This window comes from Balaenoptera musculus, chromosome 15, assembly GCF_009873245.2.
Source record: "Balaenoptera musculus isolate JJ_BM4_2016_0621 chromosome 15, mBalMus1.pri.v3, whole genome shotgun sequence".
NCBI classification, from domain to species: Eukaryota; Metazoa; Chordata; class Mammalia; order Artiodactyla; family Balaenopteridae; genus Balaenoptera; species Balaenoptera musculus.
The window spans coordinates 45718697-45743671 of NC_045799.1; the positions used below are offsets into that span (position 1 = coordinate 45718697).

The 24975-nt window shown below is 43.9% G+C and overlaps 1 protein-coding gene across 4 annotated transcripts in view; it reads right to left on the bottom strand.

Moving 5' to 3' along the window:
• Positions 1–24975, bottom strand: part of KIZ (kizuna centrosomal protein) — a 113979-nt gene that overhangs the window by 15269 nt on the left and 73735 nt on the right. For 2 of the 4 annotated variants that reach the window (XM_036826382.1, XM_036826380.1), the window contains 4 exons: positions 21289–21382; positions 13116–13281; positions 12184–12249; positions 991–1095 (listed from right to left, as the gene is read on the bottom strand). In XM_036826382.1, the coding sequence (XP_036682277.1) occupies positions 991–1095; positions 12184–12249; positions 13116–13281; positions 21289–21382 (431 nt within the window). Of the gene's footprint in view, positions 1–990; positions 1096–12183; positions 12250–13115; positions 13282–21231; positions 21383–24975 lie in introns of all 4 variants that reach the window. The other 2 variants (XM_036826381.1, XM_036826379.1) reach the window with 1 other exon arrangement.

The window sequence follows — 24975 nt, forward strand, 5'->3', positions numbered from 1 at the left end:
CATTGGCAGGCAGACTCTCAACCACTGCGCCACCAGGGAAGCCCAGGTGAAATCATTCTGATAGGTGAAATTCATTCTGATAGGAGAAATTCATTCTGATAGGTGAAATCCCAGCGTGGTGGTTTATATAAAAATTAGAGTGGGGACTTCCCTGGTTCTATCCCAGGCCACTGGGATAAAATAAGAAAAAGCCAAAAATAAATAAATTAATCAATAATAATAATAAAAAAAAAAATTAGAGGGAGTTCCCTGACAGTCCAGTGGTTAGGACTTGGTGCTTTCAAATGCCGTGGGCCTGGGTTTGATCCCTGTTCAGGGAACTAAGATCCCGCAAGCTACGCAGCACAGCCAAAAAAAAAGTCGTTAAAGTATACTTCCTGCTGTTATTAATCCGTTTACTTTCACAAAGGGAGTTGAGGTGACTTGTACCAAAAAAAAAGAGAAAGAAGTGTGATAAAGCAAAAACCACTGAAAAATAATAAAAATACAATAATAACGTATAAGAAAACTAAGAAGATTTCAATTAAAACAAAAATCTTAAATTGAAGGAACTACATTTAAGCTTAAAATTGAGCTCTTACTGGGATTTACAGTCTTTTCATTTGAAGAACCCCAAATCCCCCATCATTCAGGCAAGGGAGGTAGCCCAGATGACACTCCCCACTGCTGATTAACAAACTGGGAAGAGGAGGGAAGGGAAGGAATTTGGGGTGTCTCCTGTGGTGCTTAGCGACAAGGTACCATTGCGACACGTCAGGCAGAATCCAAGGGCCTGTAAGGCCATCGCCAGCACACATCCTGGAGGGAAGCTTCTTCCAAACTCCTGTTCATTAAGGACTAGAAAAGTACTGGCTCATTCTGAGATGGTGACAACTTGTTACAAAGCAAACTCCAGAAACCTCCGACAGGAGCGCATCATAACACTTCCCTGAACACAGCCCTGGCCGTAGCCCTGGGTCTCCCAGATGCTGGCTTGTCCGCCCTGCTTACCTAACAGCTGTGATGCAGAGGCCTCAGCCTTCTGGAATCTGTCTTCAGCTTGGTGTGCACTGTCCTGAAGGGTAGACTGTTTCAGCATCTGGTAGGCTTTCGTTTCTATAGATGAGAAAAAGTCCCAGGTAACAGGATACCCACAGGCAAAACAATGAAGTTCTTACCTTACATCATACACAAAAATCAACTCAGAAAGTATTAAAGACTTAAATATAAGACCTAAAACTATTAATTTCCTAGCAGAATACGCAGGAGAAAAGCTTTAGGATATCGGATTTGGCAGTGATTTCTTGGACACAACACCAAAAGCACAGTCAACAAAATAAAGACAAACAGGACTACAGCAAACTTAAAAACTTTTACGTGTCAAAGGAAACAATCGACAGAGCCCTTAGCCCTACTCTAAGTTAAAGTGGGGAAGACTGTTGGGAAGAATACTAAAGAAGGGTCCCGTGAAGGACCTGAGTGACACAAGCTTCCCCATTGCCTCAGGTCTCAAGGACTCCTGGGTGAAGCGGAGGATGCAGAGATAGAGTTTTAGCAGAGACACAGCAAAACAGCACCCATGGCCACACTCTCAACATGGCCACTAACTAAAGGATTCCCGTGTCAGCTCCAGGGGCTGGCCATCGGCTGCATTCCTGTGCTTGCTGGTTCAGTTTAAGAACTGAACCACAAGGCCCGTTATTACTGGTTAAAACTACCATCATGCTGAAGGAGAAAAATATAACTTACCTTGCCCTACTGAGAATCAGTCAAGATAAAAAATAAGTATTTAAAATGAGCATCATATTTTTGAGTAGTAAATGCTATGTAATTAAAATATGCACAGATCAGGGACTCTTAACTCTGAAAATAATAAATCCTAAGGCAACATCTTTTAACATTGCTGGATTGTGAAATCAGTGTCCATTGGAACTAGCATTGATAGTTTGAAAACTTTAATAAAGAAAACACCAGATGCAGTACATGCACGAGGGGAAAATACTGTTTTGTGTAACATCTGTGTGTGCGTGGGGAAGTGGGCTGGGATAGAAAGTGTTTCTTGCTGTAGGTTAGTCCCACTGTCCCAGGGCGGCTCCGACAGGAGTGCATCATAACACTCTCCGATTAATCCTAACATCCTTATCACCTCAGATTCAACGTCAGGTAATCTGTTGAGGGGGTAAGGTAGTAATAAAATCAAAGGTGGAGTGTCTGAATTCTAAAAAGGTAAAGAATCACTGTAAAACAGATGAAAATGCTGTTTTGTTTTTATTTTAGAAAGATCAGCCAAGAAGATTTTCAGCTTTTAGGATACAAATCCAGATTTTAATGACCATGTGCTATTTCTGCATTCAATGAAACTTATTTGGTCAAGGAAAAGATAGCAAAAGACAGAAAGAAATTTTTTTAAAGAGAAATGAAGGAAGGAAGCGGGGAAAGAGGGGAGAGAAAGAGAGAAAGGAGAGCAGCTTCTTGATGAACAAAGGCTCCTGGCGGCTGGAAGCTGGAGCTGGGCTCTGCTGTCTACCGTCTGAAGGGAAATCATTTGACTCCAGTAAGCCAGCTTCTCAGGCTTCTCAGAAACCAGGAAAACATGTGCTATTTATTTTCAGGAGAGGATTTTTGTGCAAAATATCAGGTTAGTAGTTGTGAGGTGATTTCAGATTGGGGGTGGGGGATTAAGTATTCTGTCCAAATACAAGACGGAATGGATCTCATCGCTGGTCTGAGCCTGGGAGGGAGGACTGGGCAGCGAGTCACCCCAGCCCGGGGGCCGTCCTAGTGCTCGGAAATCACCTCCACACGCCTCCCACGCTGGCGGCCTGCCCGTCCTTCTCGAAGGACTCGGACTCTCTCACTGGGCTGCCCGTCCAGGCTGCCTCAGTCTGCTTTCAACGGTACAACAGTTTGGAGGGAGAAAGCTCATCTCTGCCGCCCACGCAGCCAGAGCCCACCCCCTTCCCACCCCTGGCTCCTCACGGGCATTTGATCCTTAAACCTCCTGTGGTCCGTCTCCAAGCAGAGTCACTGGAGGCCATCTGGACAGTTTTTATGTGGGATGTGGCGGCCCTGACCCGAGTAATCAAGGGTTGGCACGATCCAGCTGAGGACCGCCAGGCACGTCGCCTGCCCTCACCTCCAATGCATGCTTCTTAATGGTTTCAGCGCAGAGTGAGGTTTAAAAGGTGAAAGGATTACGTGCACTCCCTTGGAGGAATAAACACTAACTGAGGCAGGACCAGCGACCCCAAAGCAGCCAGAGGGGTTGGAGCAGACGCTCAGGACTGGAGTCATTCTCCCACGGCACCTGATACCCTTATTCACTCTTACTTTAGTCAGAAGAGCTGCACAGAACAGCAGACGAAGAACTGAGAGATGACCCAGAAAGGAAAAACAAAATCAAAGTTTGGTTAAAAAAATGATCAGGAGAGGTTACAGGCTACACAGCCTGTGTAGAAACAAGGGAAGGGGGGTTCAAGTACACAGATTCTGCAGCAGAGAGGACAGGGCAGGACTGTCAGTGCAGACACTCTCTGAGGCCCGGCAGGACCACACATGTGACTCTGGCCAGACGGGAGCGGTGGGAGGAGTGGGCCCCATGGCTGGAGGGAGAGCTCACACCCTGTCCGGAGGGGACAGCTGTTCTGTGGCCACGGCCGACTGCTGCCAGCCGGGAAAGCGGGCCCAGTCTTGCCAGACTTCTGGCTTAAGAAAAAATTAAAACACTGCACAGGCCACGCAGAACATACTTGCAACCTTGAAACTAGACGGCGGTGAGCAACTTCTTCTGTGTTCACTGAATGTGGCACAAGAACACTCAAGAGCAAAACTTCAGCGAAGGGATACAAGCTAGATGTTAAGGATAGCTTTCTCCGCTAAAAGAGCTGACGTAGCCCGGGACATAGGATCAAGGAGGCTGCAACAGCTGTCTGGAAATTGCTAGGGCGCTGTCTGTATCAAACGGACCAGATTCCAGAATTTTTGGAAGCAAGAGTATACTTTTTGCTCAAACAATTCAGACATTCTCCTGGAACAGCCTAGAAGACTTGGCCAGGACGCCAACGGCATAAAGCAAAGCCACAGAGTTGAAGTCTGTGGCACTTCAGGCCCAGGCTTTTCTGGAGGGAAGAAGGACAGTGAGGAATCAAGTGGCTGAAAGCCGCACGGCGTAGCCCTGCAAATTCAGCTGTTAAATGAATGAGTGAACAGACAGAGGAGCGAAAGCAACAAAGCTGGAGGTTCCAGTTGGCCTGCTGTAAACAAGGTCGGGACGAAGGTCATATATCAATATTTCCAAGGTGAAAAGACCTGAGTCTTAACTGCATGGACACCGTAAGTCTGCAAATTCGAGGACTGGGTGGACCCTTAAGGCTTCACTTTGTAGCCTGTGACTCAGAACTCTAGAGAAATACTTCCTCCCGTCAGTAATGTCAAACCCTCAGAAAAATACTGAGTAGTGCAAACAATTAGATAAAACAAGCACTTCTAAGAATACAATGATTTTCAACTAGATGCTCTGGCGCACACAGAAGTAGTGTACACGCAGGCGCAAGCTTCCAGCTCTGGGCTGCTCAGTCAGGCTTCCATCATACACTCAAAGCTGCGTCGAGACTGAGTTTCAAAAGTAGAAACTTTTGCGGCTGAAAATACAAAATAAGGCAAGTGGTCCAGGGGTGAAAATCTACCCTTAGCTATCAACCCCAGACTGACGACACAACGAGAGAAACATATTTTTCCTTACTCTGTTACACAAGCTGGCTGAACCCCATCACCTATCTTCCTGCCAAGTGGTGACGGATCACCGAGATTGTTTTTTTCTTTTTGATACGCATTTTGTCTAGAAAATGGGAACAGAGAAAGAAAATGAAAATGTGCTGAATAAAGGGAGGCAGGAGAGGGATGATGCTGAGGAGAGAAAGAAAAAGCCTCAACTTCTTATCTTTCATTCTCTTTTATATGCAAATGTACACCTGCTAAAATACTTCTAAATCTACAAAGAAAAAGAAAAAGAAAATATCTGGTGAACAAGTGCTTTTAACAACCCATTACAAGAGCCAGATAAACACGTGGTTCCCCAGCCTCTGAGGGGTGTCTCCGTCTCCAAGGCAGAGGCTCGGCCTGGCTTTCGCAGAAATCCCTGGTGAAGAAAAGAAGAGAGGGAATAACAAAAGGAGATGCAAACAATGCCATACTACAGCTAGAAAAGCAACCCTGAACCGACAAAGAACTGGGCATCTCTGAGTCAGGAAGGATAACTGATTCCTGTAGGAAGCGTGTAGAAATTCTAAACTTAAATTCAAAAAATAGTTTCTGCCCACGAGTTTCCCAGGGCTATCGCTTTTCATGTATTTCTACACCCATGCCAATTTTTCATTCACACTGCACTAGATGTGTTGCTGATGGAGCAAACCCAGTTGTCTCTGCAAAATAAAACAAAAATTGTGGGATGTAACTCTAAAATTAATTCTAAAGGTAAATACTATTACTTAAAACCCAGAAATCACTTGTCTAGCAAACTACTCAAATTAAAACAAGAAACTATTAGGCTAAGGGTGCTTTCACAACTCTGAAAATACAAAAAACTCATCTATGTTTAGGAATTTAAAAAAAAAAATGCCACACGGGACTTCTTGGTGGCGCAGTGATTAAGAATCCACCTGCCAATGCAGGGGACACGGGTTCGATCCCTGGTCTGGGAAGATCCCACATGCTGCGGAGCAACTAAGCCCGTGCGCCACAGCTACTGAGCCCGCGAGCCACAACTACTGAGTCCGCATTCCACAACTACTGAAGCCCACGTGCCTAGAGCCTGTGCTCCACAACAAGAGAAGCCACCACAATGAGAAGCCTGTGCACCGCAACTAGAGAAAGCCTGCGCGCAGCAACGAAGACCCGGCGCAGCCAAAAATAAATAAATTAAAAAAAAAAAGAGCCACACGTCTAGGTGAACGTGGGGCACACAGGCTGGCTCCATAACTGGAATTACTTTTCATATCTAGACTTTCCACGGTAACCACCACTCTACCAGCTATCCTGGGCCTGGGAGCCTCTTGTCCAGGTTTCCTCTGTCCTCGCACAGGGAGGGCAGATGCACGGAGAAGGGAAAAGCTCCCTGTTCAGATGAGCTGCCTGGAGATGCTTCAGGAAATAGGTGTTTCCATCACATTCTGAATTTCTATGGGGCAGTTCAACAATTACACCTGAAAATAAGTGCCAGGTTTGTAACTGACCTTTAATGAACGTTTAAAAACTGAACTGAAACAGTTTTGCTGATACTACTTCACATGAAAATTCCTAACCATGTAACACTGCTCAGCCATGGGAGGTGAATTTTCAACTCTCAAGGTCATGGAATCTTTAACTTTTGAGTAATTTTGATCAGGAAGCTGTATCTTAATGGCATAATTAAATAGTCTTTAAAAGCAACTTTCTAGCAATTTGTACTCAATGATTTATAAAATGAGAAGATTCGGAAATAAAGACAATAATATTCTCATCATCATCATCATCATCTATAGTAGGGCCAGGAACAATCACTGTACATGATGAACCAGAAGCCGGCAGTGTGAAATATGAAGAAATCCCTCCCCACCCCCTGTACCGGGTTGACTAGTGTTTCCCCCAAATTCACGACCACCCAGAACCTCAGCATGTGACATTATCTGTAAACAGGATCTTTGCAGATGTAATTAGCTAAGGATCTCAAGATGAACTCATCCTGGATTTACACTGGGCCCTAAATCCAGTGACTGCTGTCCTGCTGGGAAGAGGACACGGAGACACAGGCGGCGGCGACGTGAGAACGGAGGCAGAGACTGGAGTCACGCTGCCACAAACCAGGAGCCACCAGAGGCTGCCACAGGCCAGGAAGGATGCTCCCGGAAGCCTTCAGAGGGCCCTGCTGCCACTTTGATTTTGGACTTCTAGCACCCACAACTGTGAGAGAAATCATTTCTGTGGTTCTAAGCTCGTGGTACTTTGCCACAGCAGCCCTAGGGAAATCACACCCTCTCTGACCCCTGACTGTACTGAAATATCTAAAGCCCAACCTCTCCCCTCTGTCCACTCAAGTCTCTTGCATAAAATAAGGGTGTTTCACACCATGACCTACAAGGGCTCTTTCGGCTTTGAGATCCCCTGCTCCACGGTTCAGTCACCTGGTGTGTTACACAAGACTGATGCCTGGGGCTCAGGCCTGGAGGTTCTGGGGCACCCGGTCCAGGGTGTGGCTGGGGTGTGGGTCTGTTTTAAAGCTCTACACGGGATTCTGCTGTGCAACAACTGAGGAGAATTTCTCAGGCACTTCTGAGTTCATTTCCTTGAAAGCACCCAATCAAGAGCTCTTCAGAAAGGTGCCTTCCATTCTTCCACGACCACGTTAAACAGGCACCACCAGCCTGCAACGTCCTGAGTGAGGAGTTCTCTGCTGTCATGAGCAGCCGGACCCCTGCCACAGAGACGGGGCCAGGGCCAACCCAGCAGCACACGGTGCTTCCCTGGGCTCCCTTCCCCAGGCACAGCAAGTAAGGCATCCTGACCTGACTGTGCATTTCCGGGACAGAACTGGTGAGGCGCAGTCTCAGGAAAGCCTCAGGAGTAGAAGTGCTTTGCCACTGGACTCCGCAGTCCTCAGTTGTCACTGCAGTTTTCTCTCCCAGGATAAATCTAGTCACCGGTGACAACGCGGCCATCGTGTATTTCCAGCCTTTTCCCAATCTGATGCAAAACTCAAGCCATGATGTTTGGGGAAGCCCTGCCCACAGCCCCAAAAGCACCCTGCAAATCTCGGCTGACCTCCCACAGAGCTTCTAAATGGACGTACCTCAGTCTGACCTGGAATATTTCAGCTTGCCAAAGAATATCAGTGAGAAATGGCACCGTCAGGCAACCACTTTCAACACAGCTTGACCAAGAGAATTGGTGTCAAAAGAATGAGAGGCTGAATGGACATTCTTAGAGGCTTAATCCTCTTGAGATAAAAGCTGAGAGCCCTTTTCACATGGAGCTTAAGGAGATGAGTTTTGCCAGGATGGGCACGTGGGTGGGAAAGTACCGGTGGAGTGACTGATGGAAAGAGACGGTGTTCTGGCCTAAATCAACAAGCGCTTAAGGAAACTCCTTAGGACTTTCATTTTTATTCATTCGTTTGATGAAATGAGTGCCCATTGTGTGCCAGATACTGTGTCGGGGCTGGGTTTTTATGACATTTAGCATAAGCTGCATCATTTACTAAAATTAAAACTCACCAAATCCTCAAAGGTAAATTTAGTATAAATACCAATAAAATTACCAATGTGGAAAATTTTACTTTGGGGGTATGAGTAGTTCAGAGGGAGACTTTCTCTCATAACCTAGACAAGCATGGCTTCAATCCTGGCCTAAGTGCTCCAGGGAAACACTGACCTGACTGTCCTGTACCTGCTCGTGGTCTCAGGCTCACCTAGGGGTACAGGCTCACTCCCCTTTACAAGGGCCACCCCAGGACAGTCCACACTCAGAAATCCTCAAGAGCTGCCCACCTCTCCAGGCTTTGCTCATCATCACTCTCAAAATCGTCCTTGCAGGGCTCATCTTTTGTTAAGATACAAACTGATGTTTAACTGGTCCAGACGCCCTCATGCAGGCACCTCTCTTATAAAACAAAAGAGGCTGCGTGGTGGGACGGAAGGACTTCAGGGCTTAATTCCCGAAATTTGAGTGTGATTCAAGATCTGACACACTGGCTATATGGCCCTGAACAGGGCTCTCAATCTTTCCAAGTATGTTGGACCATCTGTAGGATGATTTGCTTACCTGCAGGGCTCCTGTGAAGGTTAGAGATGATGGAGGCTTAGGAGGGCAGGGACCTGGCCTTTGGCTGTCCCCGGTACTCCCTGGACTCAGCCCAAGTAAAGGTGTAACATATATGCAAATTATATATTATTCTTAAATAAAGAAAACCACACACTCATAGATAATCACATTAATCTTTGATTTTGACCTGGATTCTTTAGTGTGAACAACCAGACTAAAGGAAGGGGTAGCCTGTGTTAACAAGCAGATCACAGGCTGTGGTTTTGTGCGTGGGTGTGTGTGCAGGAGGGTGTGTACGTAAGTCTCCGCACAGATGACAGGAACTAGTGTGAAACTCACATTCCCCATGACGGCGACTAACAAGGCTGGTGCCTTCAGAGCGACAGCAAACTCGCAATACGCAATAAGAAGGGAATACGCAATAACAAGGGAAATGAATGAGAACGTCGGCTCATTTGATCCCTTCACTATGGAATGAGAATCACAGGCTTAGATTAGAAGCAATGTCAGTGCTCCCAGAAGCAAGAACCCTTCCACGGAGCCCCTCTAGAGAGCAGGTTCCTGCCACGGTTCAAGCCCTGGCACAGAACCTCATGCCCGGAAGACACCCAACTAAAAAAACTAGAGAGTTCTGCCGTTACTGGGTGTGGATTCCTTCGCTGCAACACTCACTAACAGGGCCCCCGAGCTACACTCTATGACTATACTCGGTAAATCTGGCAGCCCCGCAAATATTTAAGGATAGCTTTTGTGCCCTTCTCAGGTTAAACTTTCCCAGGACCCTCATCATTCTGAAAACGGTGTAACTTCAGAGCTTCTGCCCAATCTCCTGTGCCGGACCCTGATTTCCCCGTGGCCTCTCTCTACCATATCCCTTGGGAGACGGCTATAAAGCAGAATCACACAGAAGCACCCACACTGAGGATGAACACTTCCGCACCGTCCAAAGTTACTACTGTAACCTGCCGGTTGTCGATGCAGGAAGCAGCTTTAACAAGTCACTTTCAATCCTGACATCACCTGGGTTTAGTTACACTAAAGTAGCCCAGGTCAGGGGCTCAGACGGGTGAAGAAACAGAGCAGGAAGTAAAGAGCTGACAACAATGGCTGATGCCAAAGCCCAGGATCCACCGCCACATCTCCTCAACTCCCAGAGGGCAGCCTCGCAAATGTTCCTTCTCTTTGGAATATTCCAGAAGGACTGCGGCCCACACAGACAGGAGAGCCTCAACAGAACTATTACAAAGGAGGAGGTGGCCTCCATTATCTTAAATCAAACGATACACCTGCCTTACTTCACCAAAGGCCAAATCTCCAAATAATCATGGCAAAAGACATAAACATTTAGCAAAGAGATGAAGGTCAAGAACTTGGAGATCAAAGCAGCTGCAACGACAGATGCAACGAAGGAATACGCAGAGACCATGGAATATGCAAAGCAGAGGTGCACAAGGCCTCCAGCAGGAACCTGCCGGGACGTGCCAAGGAGGAGGGGTGTGGTGGCAGGGCGCAGAACGGCAAGGCTCCCACTAAGAAAATGCTTCGGAACGCTTTTTTCACATCCCCCAGGTTACTTTATATGCCTACTTCTTTGGCCTATAACAGGCACAAAGCATTTTTTTAACTGCGAACTACTGATGCATCAATGACAATTTCTTAAAAAAACCTTCATGGCAAATAGTCCGTATTACTTCTAGGTACATCACACCTCTTCCCACGTGAAGAGAAGAAAGATTTGAAACCCTGGTACTTGACTATCTCCTCCCTTATGAAGAAATTCTGAGATATACAGAGAACAGACTGGAGATTACTGGTGGGGGGGGTAGGGGGTGAGTGATACAGGTGATGGGGGTCAAAGGGCACAAACTTCCGGTTATAAAATCAGTAAGTCCTGGGGATGGAACGTACAGCACTGTGACTACAGTTAACACTGTGGTACCGCATATCTGAATGTTGCTGGGAGCGTAAACCTTAAAAGTTCTCATTACAAGAAAAACAACTGTAACTACATGTGGTGACGGAGATTAACGAGGCTGACTGTGCTGATCATCCTGCAACGTCTACAAACAGTGAACCATTACCTCGTGCACCTGACACGGATGTAATGCTACATGTCAATAGTATCTCAGTTAAAAAGTCCCACGGGAAAACTACATCTGTATTAATTTGGGGACAGTCACTGACTCATACTGAACAGATGAGGAAGAATAGGCAACGAGGCCACTTCCTGGTTCCTCCCCAACAAGCCCTTAGGATTCTAACTGAAACAAATTCAGAGGTCATTAGCGATCCTGCACTCAAAGGTAGATGCAAAAGGAAAGCATTCAAATGACTTCCTGGATATCTGCAGTTTGGGATCATGTACACTTCTATTAACTCTACTAATAAAAAAATAAACAGGGAATTCCATCAGAGTTTTCTCAAAATGAAGAATAAAAATGCAATAAACGTATCACCAGGGAAAATGTTTAAAAGAAAAGAAAACCTCTGTATTTTAGAATGAAATATTATCTGATGCAGAATATATACAATAATTGCTCTACTATAAACTCCTTTTTCAAAATCAGAGTTCATTCTAAATACACGGGTTTAAAATTAATCATCAGGCCATGAATCATATTGCCATAAAAGAAACCATTCTCTTCTGCTTATATTTAACAAAACTAACACATATGCAGATGCATGCCTCAGTACCTCGGTGCAATGGTGTATTTACCTGTATAAATATTTAAAGTCAGACCTTTGAATTTATAATGAAGTAGCACACCACTTTACAAAATAAGGTACTAGTAAATTTAGATGTACGACAAATAAGAACTCTGTTCAGAATACTAATTGCTGCTGTTGATATTCTAAAACTAAAATAAGTAATGACATTTAGATTTCACCTAAACAAACCTAACACACGTGCAGAAATCTTAACAGATCTTAATGAAACTTTACTGCTAAAATTTTTTAATGATCAGATGGGCTTTGTAACTGAGGCACAAGCAAGCTTCTTGTCCAGCACTGTTTTTTTTCCTGCTCTTATTACAGTATAATGACACATTCAATTATTACAGGAAAGAAAAGAGGGAAATCAGAAACATCTGTAGTTGGCCATATAATGACTGGTGTTCCCCATGGGGACTGACCTTTTCACACAGACGCAGGTGCTGAAAGGCTCATGGGGGGTGGGACACTCACACGTGTAAACATGTAACAATTTTGAAGGACTCAGCAGACAGGGTTATTTTCTACCTTCCTTTATGTTAACCTAAGCTCACACCTCATGCCCTCAGGATTGATCCCTTGCTACAGCACGTGGGAGTGGATGCACTTGCTCTTCGCGGAGTCCACAACCACTAACCTGAAATGTTCTGGTTACATAAGAAAGTTGAATCTGAGGCCCTCAGGCAGCCACGACCTTACCTGTGACTGGCATCCTCGCTGCCACACTTTCTTCTGCGCTCTCGTCTCCGCAGCCACTGGAAACTTCTAAAAATCGAATATATGATAATAAAAATGTATTTCAAGGTTATATGGATGGAATAGGCCTTTGTCTGTTTGATTTTTTAACTGCCATTCCTTTTATTTGCATTGCCTCCCCATCTTCTTTTTTTGGTCAGTTTATCTCTTGTCTGAAATACACTGTTACTAAAAGAAAACCTATTCGAAAGCTAAGGTATCTCTATGCTGCTTTCATGCAAAATAATTTAGCCTTACATCTATCAGACTTGCGTGGGGCTTAACACAAGTGGGCCTGAGGTCCTGTGCACATTATCAACTTCTGACCATATCCTGAGCAACTCACAGCTGTCTTGGAAATGCCATTAGAGCGGTTTACTGGCACGTCTTAACAGTAACACTAAAATAATCACAATTTCTAGATACTAAAAATTGCTTATTAAATTTTGGGGTCATAAATTCATTGATTCTTAATCATCTGTTTAGACTTTTATAAGGTTCTATTATAATTAAAAAGAATGTTTAATAATCTTGAGTAAATTCTATTAGGTGATATCAAAAACTTCAGTTCTTTATGGTATCATTTTAATGGAATCATCTTCATCCTTGTGGGATGATCAAAAAGTATATACTGTCAATTGTTAATTCTGTTAAGATTTCATAACTTACAAAAACATATTTTATTGGAAGTTCAGCAGAACTGCAGACCTACAATTAGGTTTCCCAGTCTTGAAACACCTATTTCTGGAAGGTGGTATAAAACAAGTAACATGTCATGCATATTGAATCACAGGTATTCCTTAGAAGCTTTATTTTACGGGCACACCTTGAGAAAGAGGATGTCACATTGATTCTGAATGCAGTTTCGCTGTGGACAGACCCTTAACAATAGCTACCTTGTTCCCTTGTAGGAACACTGCTGAGCCACAGAGCAGGCTTTCCGTTCTTCATTCCACTGTTGTCATTCAGAGTGGATGGCAAGCTGCAAGATGACTCGCTGCTGTGAACAGCCGACCTATCCTTATGCTCTCCTGTGAGGTCTTTTTTCAATAATGCTGTTGCCTACGGTGTATAAAAGAAAGCACAAAGAAATGAAAACAAGCCGTGGTCACATTCCCCTTGGTCTCAAAGACCCAGCCTTCAAATATTATTTTAGGTTAAGCTTTACTTAGGATTTAATTTCTCTCCTGACATTTAACTGAAATTAAAATGTCTTCAAGATAAAATAACACCTGATTATTTTCCAGCATAATTTAATTCTTTACAACAACTTACACTCACAAGAAGACATTTTTTGAGGACTGAATCTTATGTAATGCAATGTTTTTCTACTTGGGAAGTATGTATATGAGACGTGACCACCTCTGTTAACCTGGGTGGTTTATCCAAGATCTACTCTTTCACTGCACGAATCCTGTTTTTCAGGCACGTGAGGACAGAGTTGGTTTGGACTGAGAAGGAGATCTGGAAAAATGTGACCTTATGGTATCCCCATTCTTCAAGAAATGACCCCTGAACTTCCCCTCAATGGGAAGATTGTGGAAAAACTTGGGGGCGGAGGAGGATACACTAAAGCAAAAAGAGAGCCGACCTTACTGGAAATCATAACTTTCAATGAAGGATAAAGACACTCTGTACTTTGCCAGTAAGCCTGCCGGGGAGCTTGGGGAAACTCAGCTGCCACACGGCCTATCTGCTTTCACAGGGCACTGAACTGTCGACATCGCCAGAAGTGTCCTGGGCAGGGAGGTGGGCAGGGATTTTACCACAGCCAGTGTGAGAGGTAGAGAAAAAGTGGCACTTAATAGGATAGGTTAATACTCATGCCGGTGCATTTCCAGGTCAGCACTCCTCCCCCAAGAAATAAAAATATAAGGGTGACCAGAGCTGAACAACCATCGGTGCCGCTGTCCCGCTGCCAGAGCACAAGCCTCTCTCTCCCCCTACTCGGAAGTGGAAGCCTGCCCTGGCGGTGGGAGAGGAACGCTAGGTGGTGGCACCGACCTCTCCCTGGTACCTGATGACAGCAGTAAACATGGGGCAGGGTCCGACCCACTGTGTGGGGAATGGACCTGAGACCCTCAAGTGAAAGGGAAGGGGGAGCCGGGCAGAGGCTCCCTGGTCATCTTCTGTGCAAGAGTGAAACGGTAACAATGCAAACATCTAGTGAACAAAGGGGAAGATCGTACTCTTTCCTTGTCATCAACATGAAAGGACGTGAAGAATCGCCAAGGCCAAACCTTGAAGATTGAGCCTTGTGAGTTTGGCTGAGGCCACTGTCATCAGCCTTGACATCCCTGCAAGGCTCTTGCCTTCGGCCCGCCTTAGGACCAGGGGCCTCCAGGACCCATGGCTTATCCTAGGGGCCGGAGGTGGACTGCAGGGGACTTAAGGAGTTCTAGTCTCCTTGGCCAAAAGACCTGGTGTCAAGTTAGCCTTGCAGCCGAGACCTGTCTGTCCAGTTCTTGTAACCAGGAGCTTTTCCTACATTTGTATAAAGTGGGCCTTGGATTTTACTCCAATTGGGACAACTCTGTGGAATGAACTGAACAGGATCCCTCTTTCTGCCGACTGGGGTTCAGGTGTACCATCCTCCCTTGAAGCTCGGGCCAGGGCTGGTTCCCATCACTGGCTGCCATAGTGCCCAGTCCCAGCTGCCCACGTAAACCACGGCACTGCACTTGCTTCCAGAATCTGTCCAGGAGGACAGGAGCTGCCATCTCACAACCATCAGGATGCTCTCTGGACCATCCTAGCATGTCTCATTTCGAGATCTCTGCCCATCCTGATCTAGTCTGTCTGTTCCCACAGAGAGTAAGCTCCTTACACCCAATAATTCTGGATATATGGAAAGCATTTTAGAAGATGAACAAAAAGAATTGGCTTAATCTCTGTAGTTAAAACTGTAATTTTCTTTTTCTGATACTTAAAATAATCCAAACATTCTGAGAGTGCCTCAAGTATGTGTTTCTTCCTCATATTATCTTATGCAATAGCTGTAACTAATAATTTCTTGGTGTGACTTCACAATAGCCACTGTCTTAACCCACAGTTGAAGAATAAAGTTGTTAAAGGACTGTTGAGGCTTTCTACACTTTCTACTGTAGAATTTGCAGACAATGGAGATTGTCCTAGATTATCAATAACTCGGATTACTTCTCACTAGTCCCTCCGTGATGACACACAATCAACATCACTGTTTTGCACATCCCTTTCATGTAAGAACTTCTTTTGCTTTAGCTGGGTTCCACCTGGGCTTCAAAAGAACACAGACTAAAGTGCTATAATGATACTGCAAACATCCTTCTAACAAGCCCTTGTAAGCTTGGTAAGAATACCACCAGTGCCACCAGCTCTATACTGAGACTTCTTTTTTCACCATGGTGAGTAAGTGTGGGGCACACTGCAGGTTTTCATTTATTTCGTATATTTTATCCCATTTATCTTCACTACTTAATACTCGTATCTCTAGGATTTCTCTTACTAATTCTAGAGATAACTTCTCAGAGATGAGTATTTTATATCTATACGGGTTTTTGATGGATGGTCAAATTACAGCATGAGAATGGTTGGTTTGACTCTGCTGGACCATGAAGCCAACAGAGATGGCAGTAGATCTGCCCAGCGGGTCATCCGCAGAGGAATTCACAAGTTAAGTCCCTAACAAGCAGGAAATAATGACAATATGGGACAGAAACAAAAGTCAGCCTGAGACAAGGAACGGTAGGAAGGTCCATTCAAAGGACCCATCAAAAACAACTTATGCAGAGTCAGGAAAAACATCTGTGATACATTCTCAAGATGTACTGTTTGCAGATCTTTGAAAAGGCGCATTTCTAAGGAAGGCCCCAAACGGAAGGAGTTTGCAGTGTGACCCGCGAAAGAACCAAAGCGCAGAGAGTGAGCAAGCTGCCCTGTACGTCCCACCTGTGACTGAGGGGCTCTGCAAAGTGGGGCTCTCTATCTGAAAAATGCCATGAAAGATGGACCTTCTGATGGTGCTTATGAATGGCCCGTGCTTGGGTTCCAACTTATTTGTTAGGTAGTAAAGGCTCTCTCTCATCTCATACATTTGGAGTCCAGTGGTGGTGGTAGTGGTGGTGGTGGTGGTAGTGGTGGTGGTGCTGGAGACTGCCTCATCGTTCTCAGCAGTCCGCAGCCTAAGTCAACACCAACGAACTAGTCCCTCACTTTCCTAACCTTCCCAGGAGCCAGGAGAAAGCGCTTAGAAATTCAATGCCAAGGCACACACTATTTACAGGATGACCGAGGGTGAGACCTCCATATTTCAGATCTTATGAAAGAAAAACTGTCCTATGAGTTACGCTCAGCAGGACACCTAGGATTAATTGGCTCATTTTCTCAAAGTTCAGTCTAAATATGGATCTTGTTAGGTCTAGAACCCTAAGAGTCATCTAGGCTGACTCGATTTACATCCAGAAACTTATCAATTGTGAAATTCACATGCATAAATGCATAAATGAAGATATTAATGGAAAAGGCTTTGTATCCAAACACCATTAAGAAAAATGAAAGGTGAAAATCAAACTGCTCAAAATATTATAGCAAATAATACAAACTCACATAAAAAGAGTTCTTAAAAGTCAGTAAGGAAAAATATTACTAACCTAACAGAAAAATGAGCAAAGAATGTGAACTGGCAAATTACCAATATAAAAGAAGAAATACAGATGGCTAACAAATAGGTGGGGGAAAAGTTTGACCGCAATTTGACCTCCTTTGCACTTCTCAATTTAATGTTCAAAAAAAAAAGTTGATAGTATCCAGTTTCATAAAGAGCTCAGAGAAATGATATTTTCATCCATTCCTGGTAAGTGATGACCCTTCCAGGGTGAGATCTGACGGTGCAGAGCAGAAGCCTGAGAGACGCACATACCCTTTGACCTAACAGATCTACATTTAGGAAATCATTCTCAGGAAACAGCATGGGAATCTGTAAAAACTGAACTGCTCAGATATTCTTTGAAACTTTTTTACTAGAGAAAAAATTAAAAACAACTTAAAATGTTTAACACCAGGAGCCTGGTTAAAGAGACAGTGGAAGAGCCACACAGGGGTCTCCGTGCAGCCATTAGAAAGGATGTAGAACACATGACGGCATGAAAGGAAGTTCACCTGTGACAAGTGGGGAACACGGAGGCTGTTCACACAAACAGTATAACCCACGTTTGTCAATATATTAAATATTAAAGACCATACACCACAGTGTCAACAGGGTTCTATGTGGACAGTCAGATAACAGGCAATTTTCTTCTTTTTGTTTACCTTAATATTCCAAGTTTGTTTTTTTCCCTGTTACTTTTTTAAAGAAAACATATGCTAGCTCTAGAAGAATACGGTTTCTGCAATGGGAGGTACAAAGAGAAAATGAACGTGAAAGCACTTAATAAAATAAAATTACCTTCCATATGTAAACCAGTGCTGTTAATGCAGACACAGAAGAACAAGAGAATGAAACACCACGGATGTTGACAGCACGGATGTTTCCCCTCATACACAGATTAACTGACCCTTCCTCAAGAGCCTTCCTCCTGCACACCGGAAGTAATTTTTCAGTGTTTAAAGAGAAACGCAAGTATCGTCACTTAAGTTTTATCTGAGTTATAGGAGAGGAAGGGGATTTCATCGATGTAGCAATGAAAAGAAAGGGGAAGTATTCACATGAGCCAGTGAACGAGTATTCAAGAGAGAAGAACAGAACACCAGTCCCTCATTTCAGGAGAGGGGCAGGGGTTTCTGTGGCCGTTCCCACCTGCTCTGCAAGTGACGCCGGCAGGCTGGGCTGCTTTGCCTGCAGAGGTCCCCGTGGGTGGAAGCAGGCTTCACTTGGGAGAAAAGCTGTATTAAGGTACTTTGTATTTTAATGAAGCATCCAACTCATTTTTTTTTTCACATAGAGTAATTACAAATTTTTCTGATTTAAAAGCATGCAGCTCAATTATGTAATTGCCTAATAGGTTATGCGGGTGCTGTGGATCTTATCTGGTCTCAGGGGGACATAATCCAAATTTCAGCAGCTTTAATGATGTATTTACTCAGGAGACGGGTTGACTCCAGCTGACAGCAAGGGACCCACAGGTAAACATCATTTACATGTGGCTGTTTAATTAGCCATTTACCCAAGAGATCAAGTAAGTATTTCTGAGCTTCATTAGACTCTTAACCAAGTGATTTCTAGTAGTGCTTTCTTAAATTTTGAAAATCTCCTACTTTTAAGATTTTATCTACAGAGAAACACTGAACCCATACTATTTACTAAATGTATATATTGTTCGAATATAGGAAAACAACTCAAAGACACTTGACTATGCTAATCATAAAACGATGATTTGTGCATCTAACAGTCCTAGACCCCAGAAAAGCATTTTGTTCTCACGTCTGTAAGGCTTGCCCCTGCCCACATCATTCTGGTAACTGTACATTTAGGGCTGTGCATTTTTTCAGTCGCAACCTATCTGAGAAGCTGACTGCTTGCTTCGATTTTTAAGGAAGGATTTTTTTTTTGGCCGTGCCACAGCATGCGGGATCTTAGTTCCCCAACCAGGGATTGAACCCGTGCCCCCTGCAGTTGGAAGCATGGAGTCTTAACCACTGGACTGCCAGGGAAGTCCCTTAAGGATGGATTTTGTCATTCATTTATCAGTAATTTTTATGGTTGTCACTAAGATGATTTAAAAAGGAACAAGAAACCTACTAGGGGAGGAAGAATATCACTTGACTCATAAACTATTAATTGGGCAGCCCCCTTCCCATTAATGATGGAGCTATTATTTGAAAAATTATGAGTGAACTGGTCGTCTGGAACTTGGAATATGTTTTCCTGATATAAACAACACCTTTAGAAAAAAAAAAAGACGATGAGATGGCAAATGGCAGGAGACCAATACTTATTTCACCCTTGACATGGCTGAGATGTGGGGTAGCTGCAGTGAACAAGAATGGAAAATGATGTCGTTACAAAATAGAACTAAATACAATGGATAATAAAACCTGAAAACAAAATCCTTTTTATGATCTACATTTATCAATAGATAAATGGATGGATCTAAAAAGCACAGGTTCTGTTCCTCCTAAAGAATACTGTTCTTTCTTTAAGAACATTCACACAAATGGTACCATACCTCAAACAAAACAAATCAAAACTAAGGGTTATTTACTCAGTCACACGCAACACAGTAAAATGAAAATGTGTGCAGGAAGGATGCACACAAGGTTACCTTTGAAAAGGGCAGCAACTGTGAGGGGTGCCCAGGGGCTGTATCTATACCTGCAATAATTTACTCCAGAAGGAGGGAAGTGGGGAGGAAGGAGGCGAGGAGGGAGAGCAGAGAAAGGGCAGGGGGAGGGAAGGAGGGGGAGGGAAGGAGGAGGAGGGCAAGGGGGTCCAAAACAACACGGTGCAGGGGTAACACATGTGCAAATGTGGGTCAATGGCATCACTGTATCACTCCATGTATGTATGCTTGAAATGCTTAAAAAAAAAAGTCCTTTTACTCTCTTTTAATTAAGGGGGCAGGGAAGGGGGCGCTTGGGAAGGCTGGAGGGTGATGCAGAGGCTCTGGACTGCATGGCAGCACAGGCTGTGGCTTTGGGACAGAGGAGCAAGGTTTGCCTCCAGAGGGGGCACATGAGGAATCCTGAACATTGTGCATAATAAAAATAAAAACTTTAAAAGGATCAAAAAGCCTGAGAACCCTATATTATGTATAAGGATGAAAAAACATACTTGGAGGGAATTCCCTGGCAGTCCAGTGGTTGGGAATCTGCACTCTCACTGCCGAGCGCCTGGGTTCAATCCCTGGTTGGGGAATAAAATCCCACAAGCCGCGCAGCACGGCCAAAAAAAAAAAAAGAAAAAAGAAAAAACATACTTGGAAACAAGACAAACTCACAAGACATTAAGCTCAGGAGAAGAAAGGCCGTGTCTCTGAGACGGCCGCTCTGGACCTGGTCTTCCACCACCAACCCCCAACCCCCCGAGTCTCCCCAGGAACGGGCTCCATCAGCTCGTGTCCAGCATCTCACGCTCTCCCTGGTGCCAGGTCGTCAGTCAGCCCCCAACTGTCCTGGCTGAGCCACGGCAGGGTTCATCCTTGGCCGTCCCCCTCCCATCCACGCAGGCTAAATTCCCTGAGGCCCTGCAGACCCTTCTGCAGCCTGGCTCAAGGGGCTCCGCAGCTTTCCAAACTCTGCTGAACCCGTGAACACCGGCTCCCGAGCTGGGCCTGACCCTGCACGGTGGGCGGTGACCCCTGGAGCTTCTCATCCCCGTCCCCAGCCAGATGCAGTCCACTCCCCAGCCACAGAGAACAGCTCCGTTTCCTGGAAAAGTGTGGGCTTCCTTGGTCTGTTCTTGGGCTCCTAACAGCCCTTGCCCATCACCCTGCCCTCTGAGCCTGTCAAAATCCTGCCTGTCTTTTAAGGGTCATCTCGCACACCCCTCGGCTCCCTCCCTGTTTCTCCAGATGGCCTGGCTCCCTTTCCCGAGGGTCCATACCTTCTGTCGTGTTCTTACTGCAGGCATCCCATTATGCCATTCCCCTGAAGGAGGGACCAAGTGGGATTTCTCTCTTTCCCTCCAGTGGATCTGGGCTGCTGCCTAATCCATAGAAAGTGGATTAATATATATTTGTGGAGTTGACACAAATGACCATACAGTATTTTTAAAGGATGGAGTGGAGAAAGAAAACCAGAATTCTACAAGATGCTCCTAAATTCCCTGGGCAAATGTTGTGGTAGATATGTTTAATTAGGTTACCTCCAGGACCTGGGTTAACTTTATGTAAGGACTTGAGATGCCTACATAAAACACTATGCAAAAGGCCTGAGATCAGACAGTTCAATCAACCAACCAACCAACCAACCACAAAACCTCACTTAAAACTTATCACTTTTTTCAAATATGTTAATCATTGTTAAGAACGTAACTATTTCCTCAAATGACTAACTTGTACATGTTGAAACTTATTTAAAAAAATAAAAATTACTAACCCTTGTCCTCTGGTCCACGTTTTTGACTGGGAAAACTTCAGACAGCTTCGCGACTACCTCTTCTTGGATAGAATTATCATGTCTTTTCAAGGTGGCAACACGCTGACCTGATGGTGTCCTCCATAAACCTGAGGACGGTGCTTGTTCAAACCTGTGAAACAGAAACAGGAGACCCATTAGACGTGTGTCGCGCTGGGTGACTTACGAACCTCCCACATTGTTAAAGGCCCCCACAATCAAGCTAGTAGAAGACAGTTTATCCAGAAAAGTCTGGAACCTAATATATTCTGGGCTAAGGGAATTTCCAGAGTCCAGTACTTAGATGCAGTACTAAAAGGAACCAGGCCCACTTAGAAAAATGCGTTATATTCCAGGTCTGGGGCAGGAAATGCACCAGATGAGCCCGGAGCACCTTGTCGTTCCAGGAAGCAAGGAAGTTCTCAGACTTCTGAGTTGTGTGCAAAGGCCTTGAGGGTTCTCTTGAAGGGGCTCCCACTGGCCAAGGACAGGACAGTTTGAGAACCAAAAGGATAACGACTACCACAGACGGATACACAGCAAATATATAAAAATATAAGAGTTCGTTTGAAAAGTAAATTAAATAAGTAAATAAAAATTTAAAAATAATAAAAACCTTTGGATTCACAGGCCACAACACAGATGAATCTACAGACATTCTGCTAAGTGATATAAGCCAGTCACAGAAAGGCAAATACGGTACAATTCCACTTACATAAGATGCTTAGGGTAGTCAAATTCACAGAGACAGAGAGTAGTGTGGTGACTGCCAAGGGCTGGGGGAAGGAGGAATGGGGACTAGTTTAGTGGGCGCAGAGCTCCAGTTTTGTGAGATGACAAAGTTTTAGAGATCTGCTGCACACCAATGTGAATGTACTTAACACTACTGAACTGTACACTTAAAATGGTTAAGATGGTAAATTTTATGTTTATGTATGTTTTTACCACAAAAATATAAACAAACCAACCTTTGGATGCTGCTAGGGCAACAACTCGTTATTCTGGAAACTGGTTAAGTAAAGGGATAGAATCAAGCATTTTTCCTGCCTCTGTGGTTGAAAAACAAATTTCAGAGTTACCAAGTAGTTGATGGGAGAAGTTTTTCCAACTAATAAATGCAGAAGAAAGAACTGAGTTAGAAAAGTCACCATTTTCTAAGTCCAAGTGAATGAAATGCATCTAGGAAAGGATCCTAATTTTGAGAAAATTGCATAATGGAAGCTTTATATCAGAGGCATCCGTCTGCCAACGCTCGAGCCCACAGCCCAGCCTTGGCAGCACGAACGGTGGGACGAGCAGACACCTGCCGCCTTAGGAGGTGGAGTAAGAAGGACCAGCACTGCCTCGGATGTCATTCTGCCAGAATAACCCGCCTGGAATGTAATCCTGGATCCGGGTCCAACCACCAGTTTACAGGGAAGTCATTTGGATCCTGACTCAAACACAGCAAATACAGACAGACTTTTTTTTGAGAAAGCCAAAGCAAACTGACAAGGACTAGGTAATAAAGAATTTTCTTAAATGGTAAGGTATTTAATCCTTGTACGTTAGAGATATAAGTATTTGTGAGAGAAAAATGTTGTCTGTTTTAAACTACTCAAGAAAAAAGTGTGGGTGAGGGAAGGAGATAAAATAAGACTGGCAAAATGTTGACAACTGTGGATCTGGGTGAGGGTACATGGGGTTTCATTATACTCATATCTGCTTTTGTGGATGTTTAAAAATTCCAACGTACAAGCTAAAAAACAGTGTACTAATATCTGCAACTTACTTGGAAATACATACAAATAACAGATTAGAACTGATGGATGGATGGATGGATGGATGGGTAATGGAGAGAGACAGATTTGGGAGTGTAATAAAATGTCAATGGTAGAATCTGGGTGGTGGGTATGTGGGTGTACAGTTCTTTTTACTTTTCTGTATGTTTGGAAATTTTCATAATAAAATGTGAAAAAAGTTAGTCTAGGTACAATCCAGAACCTTTTAAAATAAATCTTAATTGTTATAACCTTTGCCTGACCTAACCCTAATTTTTCCCAAGACTTGAATAAAGTGGGGGTGCATCACTGGAATCCTGGAACTTATTTAAACACTTCCCCAAATGATTCCGAGATTCCAGCCTGGTTTGGTAGAAAGCCCCTTCAGCAACTTGCCTCTCCTGGTGATGTCCAGATCCCACTGACGTCATCAAGCCCCCAGTTCCTCTGTTCTGTTCTATGTGAATGAAGCAACCTCTGCATCTGTACTTGGGTTTGCAATAGATTTATTTCCCTCCTAGGAAAATGCACTCACAGGCCATCGGCAAATCCTAGTCCAGTCAGCAGGTATATTTCTCATAATGAGTAAATCAATTGTGTTTTTAGCCTGAAAGAATGTTTAGTTAGGTTGAATTAAATTTGAGAACAAGTTTAATGAGGATGAGTTAAACTAGTTAAGTTAGTTGGGATGGATTGAATTATCAGAGACCAGTCTCTCTGGTGACTGATACACATGATTTCTGCAGAAGTAAAGCCAAGGCAAGACTCGGGTTGCTAACACCTCTGCCAACTGTAACCATCCTTTGAGTCCTGGAGTGAAGGAAGTAGCTAAGGTTTCCTATAACTGTTATACCTGCTTCACAAAAGGAGGAAACCTATGGGGTCAAAAAGCAAATAAGCTTCTGGAGGAGGTCGAGCACTAGAACCTGTGACTTCTGAACAGCTAAACCAACACTTGGCAACAAGGAGGGCTTGGGCCATGGCTGGCCTTGTGTGGAGTCCCACCCCTGGTTCTACACAAACATACAGAATCAGAACATCTACACAGTGGTACAAAGGACTTAAAGGAGTTTTTTCCTCTTTTGTCCACTTCACTTTGGAAACTTTACAGTATCAGTGTCACACAGAAGAAACAAAGTGTGATGTCAGCTAAATTATATACTCCTCTAATTAAAGATATGTAAAGCAATAGACTCTAAATAGTCTATAATTAATTTCATATACTTGGAATGGTTTCCAATGAGAAAACTGCAATTTAAGCAAATGTACCAGCATTTCCTAACTACAAATGATTTACAACAGATTGGTAATTTGACAAAAGTTTTAAATGCAGACAAAGTAATAAGTACCTTGAATTTTATTCTGAACATAAGCAGAATAAAATAGAGATTTCTACATACTATACTCCAAACACTATAAAGCTGACAATTGTTCAGCATTAGCTTGAGAGTACAACTGGGTGACTCCTAAGCTCATGGGTGGTCTCATTACGGTTTTCATATAAGATAAAGTGATTAAGTAATCACTTTTGTGTTAAAATATATTCTCCAGAAGGCAATAATGAACAAATTTTTAAAATCAACTGCCTCAAGTGACATGAATCATATTTTAAAAACTCATAATTGTCTAAAATAATGACTTGGTCCTCCACCTAATAATAGTAAACCTTTCATATGAAGGACTTTCAACATTTAATCCCTGATATAACAAAAATTAAAATTAATAATAACGATGACAGGAATGGTTTTGTTCTCTTTTAAGATGCTTCATTTTGTGATAGAGAATTCAGAAATCTTCACACTATCTTTCAGAGTATGCTATGGGGCAGGTGTCCCATTTTCCAGATGGGATTAAGGCAGAGACAGATGTCGCCTGCCGAGGTTTGGTCAGGGGCTCAAGCAGGGCCACGACCACACCAAACGTGGCTCTATTCACAGGCCTGCAGGAGTCCATGAGCTGTTAGAGC